Here is a 10,000-nt window from a genome sequence, read left to right on the forward strand (position 1 = left end):
GGGAGATAGCTTCAGGGAAAGGGGGCGAGAGGAGTTTGCTTTCCAAGGTGCGGTTTCCCAGGCTGTCATTGCTCAAATAAGAACCTCATTCTGAAATTGGCTGCTTAGTTCTGTGTGGACTGTAGGTACTCAATTCAGCAGGCTTTTGCCACTATCCTGTATGTAAGGTGCACATTTTACAGCACTGCGTGCAGTACTCATACAGGCAGCACTGGCCTGGGCTTTGTAGGGATTTTCTTTGCACCAAGTGAAAATAAATAGCGGTTAGAAATCAATTGTTGTTGGGGGAAGTGAGCTGTTTTTTAATACTTGAGTGAGTGCGACAACATATTCCTGAATTTTTGAAGGCAGATGAATGACTGTGCTCAGCACTAACCTAGTATTTAATTAGTCCTGAGGAGCTGTGATGGTGTGAAAGGGAAAGATGCAGCTGCTACAGCACAAGGTAATGTTTAGTCCAAGACTGAATGTGAATGCAGTCCTCTACTGTCACTGCCTTTATCCAACAGTTTGTGACAGCCATCGGATAAAAGGATGCTCATTTATACATGATGTATAGCCCTAGTTTGGTACACAGACATTGGGTAAAATTGTGGCTTATAATAATGGGCTCAATATTTTAGGTGATGTTTGTAATGTCAGTGAAAGCTAACTTCAGCACAGACAAATTCATCTGATTTTTTGAGATCATCTCCTGCCTGCCGAGTGCGGCTGTCGCACAGTGAGCAACAGGAGGATCCCTTTGCCCTATCTGGCATGGCGGCTGAGCTGCTTCTGGATCCGCTCTGCCATCAAGAGATCTCCACTGGGACAATTTGTAAAACTCCTGTTGTCAATTTCATAGTGACTGAATGTTCAAAATAGCCTTCCGTGACCCACTGTGCGAATGCCCACTGAAAGGTTTAGGGATGCAGCCTGAATTCTTTACAGTACCATTTCTTTGGTTTGTGATCCACATACATCTGTCCCATTAGTGCACTTTTTAGCCATTTTGAACCATTACTTCACTCACAACTGCCATCTTCACTCATTAGGCTGTTTGCAATAGTAAAGTGATTAGCTGGCTTTGAAGAAATTATTTTTTACTGTGAAAATTCAGGGGTTTTTTTTGGTCAGAGGTGCTGCCAGCTTCCTAAGGCAGATGTGATAGGTATTCTTTTTGACGGTAATACTATCTGAGATACACACTGTAGTCACAACTGGAAGTTCAGTTTTCCTGAAATACCATTCCATACAAGATTTGAGCACACCATACATTTTTACAAGGAAAAATCTATTCAAATAGATAACAATATATTAAGCCTGTTTATATAGGTACTTTATTTGACAGTATTTCAATAGCAGTTGGCCTAATTAGTGCTTCAGTCGTGTTAATTTACTTACATATTTAAAGATGTGCAGTGGGATAATTTATAGCTCTGTTTAACTCTAGCTTTGAGAGCTAACTGTTTTAGGTAAAGTTAAAAGAACACATTTATGAATATTCTCTAAGCTTGTCTAATTTTTTCACTCTCACACATTCAGCGATGTCCTTCATATTTGGCATTTTGATTTATTAGGCAATCTTAAGTATTAGGGATTTCTAACATACCAGTGCAAGGCTTGGGATGCATTGTGCCTGGTGTCAATGATGAATTAATCCCAGCAGAGCACAAAAGTTACCATTATTTAAGTCTAGCTTCTCACCTCCACTTTTACATCATAGTCAAGTTTTTAAGGCAGGATTTTAGGCTGTGTTGTGGGAAGTGTCACAGTGTAAAGTGGAGAAGAGGTTGGCACTTAATTCTGCATGCTACACTTGTGTGCTGTCTGTATATAAACAAAAGTGAGGACTTCAGTGCTAGGCTGCAAGTGTGTGGGTGCTGCTTTGATTCAGGAGCCTTTTCACCTGTGCTTGCAGGGACTGCTACTGGTTTCCATGTCTGAAGTACTGGCAAGTCAGTCGAAAGCAGGGCACTTTTTAACTGAGATTCCTGCTCCTTTGATGCAAAGATGGGGCCCTTGTGGGGACAGGGAGCAAGGCAACAGCCTCGTGTGGCTGTCAGCGCACTGCAAAGTGCCACTGGTAGGCCTAAAGCAAAGAGGAGCTCGCTTCTGGAGCAAGGCCTCGAGGAGGGAGGTTGGGCTGCACGGGTCCTGCCACAGGCCGCGCTGTGGCTCTGCCAGAAGTGGCACGTGGGGGGCGTGGGTGGGAGTGCTGCCTGTGGGAGCTGTGTGGCCTGCAGGAGCCTGACCGAGACACCTGGGGACTGGAGGAGGCCTGTGCTGAGGGCTCACGCCTCGTGGGGAGGGACCAAATGGGGCTGGCTCTCAGCGCACCCTGTCATAAAGTGAGGGGCTCTAATTGAGCTCCGGCTTTGTATCCTGCTATTTGTACAAATAAAAGACCACATCTTGATGCAAAATAAACACAAAAGCACTGTTGTGACTATAACAGGGAGTCATATACTAATTTATATAATAAGTGGTTGTGCACGCTTTATTCAAGATTATGGCTGCAAGAAATGGCATGAATTGCTGGGTGTGTTTAATGCTGGATTATAGCAATTTGAAACATGTCAAACACATGGCTAATGCCTCATGCTTCACTCATTCTTGCGTAAACCTGCATAGCCACCATCCATTATACCCTTGGTAACAACACAATTCTGCAAGTAAATATTGTTACACTAAGTAACCTTTCAATTCAAGTTGTTTAGGAAGAGAAAATGCAATCTTGTGCAGTCAGTTCCAGTGTCAGTTTAATGTTTCAGAAGGGAAGCGGTGTAGAGAATAAGTATCTGCACCGCGGCGTGCCGCCTTGGAGCACACGCGCGTGCACACGTGCAGGCAACTTTGTGGGAAGAGGAGTCAGGCTGCAGCTCCCAACTTGGTGGGGCCATAGCATTCCTCTGCTGGTCTGCATGCACCCTGGCAGAATTGAACTTGCAACTTGCAACCTGCAGCATGACCACGCGCTAAAATCAGCAGCAGTGTGTTCTCTCTTGCAGAGAGCACCAGGCATTTCCCCATAGCTTTGTTTAAAGCACTGGGCAGCGGAGCTTGCACTCCTCGTTGGCAGTCGGGCCTGGAGGGTCAGCTGTGGTGTAGTGCTGCCTGCGTGGGCATGGTCACAGATGGCAGGGAGTGTGGAAGGAGAGAAAGGGAAGGAATGGAAGTATGGATGTCTGGAAATGTATGCCAATAGAGACTTGTGTGTTATTTTTTTTTTTCTTGTCCTGTTTGAAATACTAAACTTTCTTAGTATCTGGCAGCTGTTGTATTCTTATTCCCTTCGTATTTATGACTGTTACGCTAGCAACCTGTACTCCTGCTGTAAAAGCAAGAAAAAGTACATCAGTGGCTTAATGAACTGCTGCAGGCTCAAACTGCAACTGAAAATTATTCACCAATAACTGAAATTACTGACACATGGGTATTAGAGAGGTCCTTATGTAGGTGTTTTCAGTGCCTTAATTTGTGGGGGTAGAGTTGACTATCTATGTGCATGCATGTGCATATGTATGTATGTATATACAGATGTATACAGATGTGTGTGTGTCTGCAAGAGAAAAGAAAGGGAAAGAGAATGTTGCCGTGCCCTTGCTTTTTTCAGTAGCCCTTCTATAGTTGATCGTCTGTGGACAACCAGCCCAGGGCATTCCTCAAGCGAAAGTTTCTGTATTGCTTTTAAAAATACCCTTTTAAAAATAGAAAAGCATTTCATTTTTAATATGAAGTTCTGGAGATTCTTTCTTCCTCATGCAAACACTTCAGTATTTCCTCCCCTTTGCTGCCAAATGAATTACCCTCAGTATTGATGGTTGATGTTTGATTCTCTCTCTCTGCGTAGGGGTTGGGTTGGGTCTGTTGTTTCCTATTGCTGGAGCACTGTTACTGGCCACGTTATGCTGAGCCCTGGTTCTGCTGGCTCACAGACACTTTAACTTAAAATGCAGAGTCTGAACTGCACTCCAGGGCTTTGCACGGATACAAAATCCACAAGACATAAAACCCCTTGGTTAACATGAACTGGAAGATGTTTAACCCTTCTCTGCTAATTGTAATGGAAGAGGCAGAGGGGTGTAAAAACAGGGGATTTGCCTTTTCTTTTTTGCTAAATTTCAGAGTGTTTTCTACTGTTTTGGTTAACTGTCGTGTGCACCCCTTTGCCCTTCTGATGTCGCTGGGCTGAATTACTGCTGTTATTGTCTAACGAGAGAAATTTCAAAAGATGAACCTGTCTGTTGGCTAAATCTTTGTTTGACTAAAAGAGGATTAATGTTTGGATTTCCCGAATTTCCAAATCCTTGTAACGATACAGTAGATGAAGTGTTTTAAATAGATTCCCGCTATGATATACACGTCTTTTTATTCAAAGTAAATATTGTAAAAATCTGAGAGGGATGCCTGCTCCCACCGTTGCGGAATACCCGCATTAGAATTTTCATATCACTACTAAGGGCAATCAGACCCTTTTCTCTGAATATTTTAAACATTGTACATGTAAAATTTATGCCTAATTTGAATACTTATTAGCTGCCTAATCTCAGAAAAGAGTATTAGCTTTGTTTTTGTCTTGTAAAATTCATCACTATGTGTATCACATATTCCATTTCTATTATTTTTCTTAGTTGATGTTGGTGGGAGCACTCGGGGAGGGCTGTTTGTCCACAAACACATCTGTTTCTGCTGTTGTTTGCTGTGGTGTAACAGCTGCCCGCCCTTACATCAACCACATTCATGTTTGGGCTTCTGGCATCTTGTTGATTTTTGACCAGAGCATCTTCAAATAACTTATATTTTGCTATTGCAACTTTCTTCACACGATACGCTCTTGCAGCTTATCTCAGGGGTTTGTGGTGATTTATACAGCGTTTTGATTTATATCCCACGCACTCAGTTTAAGTTGCAATCATTCTTCCCCGTGTTCCTTGCTAGGAAGGGATGCTGGGCGCACTTTGCAAGAGAGCAAATCCCTAAGTTCAGTAATGAGGCAGAGCAGCGGCGTTGCTTCTCGTGCTGTTTGCTTACACCTCACGTGCGCTTCAGAGGTATCTTTCAGCGTAGCACCATCGAGGTTGTTGTGGGGACTCTGTGCGTCTGTGTGGTGACAAAGGCAGCGAGGTGCACGCTGACGCCGCCGGGGCGGGATGGGACTTGGGTGGCTCTGAGAGCAGGACCTGACCTTTCTGTATTACTGATACAAAATGCTCCTCGAGCTGCTGGTTGTGAGGGCACGCCGCTTCTTTATTTACTGCAAAGATTTCAACTGATCTTGGCAGGACATCTCATTGCTATCCTGAAAGTACAGTATATTTATGCAGTGAAAATGATAAAACATTTATTACTGTAGAGAAGGTAATATGCATAATTTATGCTGTTTTTAGCACAATCATTAGTGATATTCTTGATAGATTTTATTTCCAGCTTTCATATCTAATACATGCCTGGAAAATTAATTTTATATCTTTCATTTATTTGCCTATGTTAAAATTGAGTTTTAAGTCATCTTCAAGTGAACAGTTTGATTGCTGCTCATGCATAAGCTTAATTACTTCCCAGGAAGGACAGTATTAAATGTTTTAAATGTCAGAAAAATAAATGAATATCAGCCGTTTGATTAAAAAAATAGGCAATATCTGACGTGTTTGCAGCAGGAGCTTTTTCTTAAAATGCCTCCGAGGCAAAATTTTATTTAGTCACAAAAAAGGAGAAGCCCATTATACTATTTATCATTGGTTGATGCCATATGATTTGTAACACCCTTACAAAATTTTAATTTTGTATGATTAGCTGTGCATCATTAAACAACAGCCTCGCATAAGATACGCTGTAAAATTCTGACAGAATCAAGATAGTGAATGTTTTAAAGAAGGCTGTATAGTCATCCATGGTTGTCAAAGCTGGATAATAGGAAATATAGAGCGGCGCGTGCAGTCGTGCCTTCATTTAAACCGGTTTTATAGGTAGACTTTAAAATGTGGTCGTTCGTAAATGCTATTGACCATGCTGCACGCACGGCGTGTTATTTTGGCTGTTAAATGGAACCGCACAAGGATTGCTTATAGAAACCATAATTCCGGTGATTAGTATCTGTGCGAAGGAGAGTTGGGACCGCGCTCGGTGGTAAATGGCTCCGCCAGGCTCTCCCTGCTGCGAAAGATGCCGTCAGTAATTGGCAGAGAGGGACATCTCGATAATGGAAGTGCGAAGGTGTAACGCGGTGTTAATTGATACTTCTTAATCACTTTTAGGTATTAAGTCATGATGCAGGAATCTGCGACAGAGACAATAAGCAACAGTTCAATGAATCAAAATGGAATGAGCACTCTAAGCAGCCAATTAGATGCTGGCAGCAGAGATGGAAGATCAAGTGGTGACACGAGCACTGAAGTAAGCACAGTGGAACTGCTGCATCTGCAACAACAGCAGGTAAGTTTGTTTGCCGCGCCGGCTGCTCTCACGCGGCCCCGTCTCTCCCGCCGACCCGCGCCCACCAGGAGCTCCGGGAGCGCAGGGTGGGGGCGGCCCCCCCGGGGGCAGAGGCAGGGGCAGGGGCAGGGCCGGGCAGGGGCAGCGCGGAGCGGGGCCGGGCTGGCGGCGGGGTGCGGCGCCGCGCGGGGCGAGCTGCGAGCGGCGCGGTCCCGCGTGGGGCCGGCGCGGCGCGGCGCCCTCCGCCAGAGGGCCACATTCCCTGCGAGAGCGCGGCGCGGCCCGAGCGGCGGCGGGCGGGGTGCGGGCGGCGGGAGCGCCCCGTCAGGGGTGCGTGCGCTCGGGGCCGGGAGCCGCCGGGGGAAGCGGCCCGCCAGCAGAGCGCGGCCCGGCTCGCTCGGAAAACGTTCTTTTTAAGTTAGTTAGTTTGCTTTCTCGGCGAGTTTACGCCGGACGGCTGTTCCGGCCAGAAGCGTCACGTTAACCTGTTGTCTGCTTACTCGTGTCCGCTGAACGAGATGCAGTCAATTAATGTTTGTGACTTCACGTTTCCTTTGAAACCGGGCACGAGCGCAGACCCACTTTGCCCAGGAGGAGGCAGCCCCCGCCGGGGCGTGCGGGGCCGTGCGGCGCGGCGCGGCCCCACCGGGCGTCACTGAGCCCGCAGTGCCGGCGCCCCCCCGGCCCCGGCCGGAGCCCCTCGGTGCCGGGCCGGCAGCACCGCCCCGCGTCGCCCCGCATCGCCCCTCTGCTCTGCGTGCCGAGGGGCTTCGTCACCACACCGGCTACTCATTGGCTTAATGGCAGGAAAGTTGTCTCACGTAAGACAAAATATTGTAAAAATCCCCTTTTATAGAAACGCGTTGAGACATGAGAGATAAATTGCGTGTGTACGGGCCTCTGAAATAACAGGTCACCGCGGCTCTTAAAATTGAATCATTCTAGGCGCTGAATTGAACGGTGTACCCCGGCTGCTTTTATAGTTAAATATTTTACACAGTGACAGAAAACGTGGAAGAATTAAATAGTTGATTTAAATACGAGAAGTTGCTGAGGCTTAAATCAGTGCCTTGCTTCAAGTGCCAGCGTGCTCTGCTCTAACAGTGCCACAGGCTGAGGAAGGGCATTCAGTGTCTTCATCGAGTTCCAGCGCTCTACATACATATGTGTTACTACTGACTCTACATACCCAGTGTATGTATATACACTATGTTTATAAGAAGTTACATAAATTATATAAAATTGCATGTATAATTTAACAGCATTTTCCTTTAAAAGCATGCTGTCACCTTTATTCAGTCATTCAGATTATAGCGGTATTCTGAAATCTTTATCATGAGTGCATTTAATTGTTAAAAATGTGAAGAAAACTGGATTGTAGTGAGGCAGCTTAAAACATGAAAATACCAATAGAAGCGTGTGCTGCTTCCCTGTACTCAGAGCAGCAGTCATGGAGGTTTGCGGTCAGTTTGTCCGCACAGTCACACATTCCTGCAGATAGCAAAGACCACAGAGAATAACAACTGCATATGAAAATAGCTGGTTGGGTAGCAATAACAGGCAGGTTCTGAGGGGACAGGCTCAGAAGTGACAGCCTTTTCTTCAAAACTGTGACTAGACCTTAAATAAGAAGACAGGCAAAGTAAAGCCCTGGGTACAGTTAACAGGACTCAAGAGGCGTTTTATGGCAGGGTCTGCACCACAGGATTTAAATACAACTTGAGTTTGGCTTATAAATCCTTCTATAAAATATGTTGATGTGAAACATAAACACTGGTAAACATGCAGTAGGATGTCCTTTAGATAATGGGCATAGCTTTATACTGCTTTTGCTTTTCTTCCTCTTTTGTTCCCCCTGCTTTTTACCCAGTGCCTTTTGAAACATGATTTAAGAGAAAAATGCTGCCTGTTTTTATTGCTGTCACTGTACTAACTCTCTCAAATGCTGTTTTTTATATGCGACTTGCCAGTCTAAGTTTGACAAGTTGAAAAACAGAGCAAACCCCAAAGTACCTATAGTTATTTCTTTAAAGATTTTTTATTGTTTAGATATATGCAAGATATAATTTACTGATGTCACAGTTTAACATTCCTCTTTTGGGTTCTCCAAGTCATATTTATGTGGGCATTCAATTAACCAACTGAAGTTCTTCCCAGCTTTCTCTGAAAGAGGGAAAGGAACATTTCCTTTGGCTGGGCGGCCCCTTAAAGCGATGCTCACACCTGAGAATAGCCATAAGGGTTGAGTAAAAATGCAGAGGAAGTTTTCAGCATGGCACGAATGCGTACTGGGCAAAGTTGCGTATAAGACACTTCAGGCTATGTGCGAAGAGCCACTGGGATAACCTAAACATTTCAGTTTGTATGTGGTCTTGTTCAAGCATCAGGTTGAAGCATGTGATCACAAATGGCTAGATTTATATAAAATTAATAAGTTAAAACAGTAAACTTCATTAGATTCTTACTTGGAATTATGTGGAGTTTGGACAGTCCTATTTCTGGCTCGATGAACAATGTTGTTGCCATCTTTATATAGAGGTGAGAAGTTTGTCTTAAATCAGGTGCTTATTCCTCACCTATGTATCAAGAGAGAATGACAGTATTCTGTAATATATTGTAATACATACTCGGTGATAAATGGATTGGGTGCTGTCACAAGTCATCAGGTCGGCTCTGAAGATGTATGACTAGAGTGTAAGCAACTTTTTATCTCACTGTCGATATTTATCAATTTATAAATACTGCTAAAGTGAATGTAGATTTTTATTATTGTTGTGTAATACTGTTATCTGCTCAGACTTGCTTCTTCTGCTTATTTTGGCTTGTGACATCCTCTCTCAGATTTATATATATATAAATGTATACTCAGTGATTCACTTTCATTTTTTTTCTTGTCTGTTAAAATTAGTGTTACATGCTAGAATGTATAATACATGGGAAAAGCATCTCCGTGATTAAATACATTGACAGATTATTCTGCATTAGATGTAGAATTTTATTTTGATATTAAGTTTGTAGAATTAATTGTTTGTGTCACTAAGGTCAAAATAGTTGCTAAAAACCATGATTGCTTTACAGGGTAGATTTGAGCTTGCATTTTGAGTATTCATTAAGTCAGTTCTACCAAGATAATCTTTTTAAATGTTTTATGGGAATTTATTGGTGAGAAGCAGTTTCGGTTGACTGTGTTTAAAATTATTTTTCCAAAGCAGTTTATTTTTTTTTTCCAGCAGATCCCTTACCAGTAACATTTCATTGATACATAGTATTAAGAAGATGTACCAAAGCAAAAACATGACGCCAGGCTTCACGTTATCCTGACAGTAGAAGAAAGACATAGAAATTTTGCTTTCTTGCATGCTTGTTTGATTATTTAAAAAGGAGGCAAATAATGGGGTATTTTTTTGTTTATTATGTGAGGTCTTAAATCAGATGTTAACGAAACACTTCTGCTCATGGATGTCGGAGAGCAGTTCTGTTTACTGAACCAAGTAGGAGCTTGCATTTTTACTCCTTGGAGGATCAGATGAGCTTTCTCATAGTATGCAGGTAGTCTGTATTAACAGGAGACATGAAAATGCCAAAC

At 43.5% G+C, this 10,000-nt stretch overlaps 1 protein-coding gene across 12 annotated transcripts in view; it reads left to right on the plus strand.

The window, feature by feature from the left end:
- FOXP2 (forkhead box P2) overlaps positions 1-10,000 on the plus strand; it is a 410,804-nt gene that overhangs the window by 214,773 nt on the left and 186,031 nt on the right. For all 12 annotated transcript variants that reach the window (XM_052668438.1, XM_052668441.1, XM_052668442.1 and 9 more), the window contains one exon: positions 6,237-6,414. In XM_052668438.1, coding sequence (XP_052524398.1) covers positions 6,247-6,414 — 168 coding nt within the window. In that variant the 5' untranslated portion in view covers positions 6,237-6,246. The remainder of the gene's footprint in view (positions 1-6,236; positions 6,415-10,000) is intronic.

This window comes from Tympanuchus pallidicinctus, unplaced genomic scaffold (genome assembly GCF_026119805.1).
Source record: "Tympanuchus pallidicinctus isolate F22 unplaced genomic scaffold, pur_lepc_1.0 scaffold8, whole genome shotgun sequence".
Classification (NCBI taxonomy): Eukaryota; Metazoa; Chordata; class Aves; order Galliformes; family Phasianidae; genus Tympanuchus; species Tympanuchus pallidicinctus.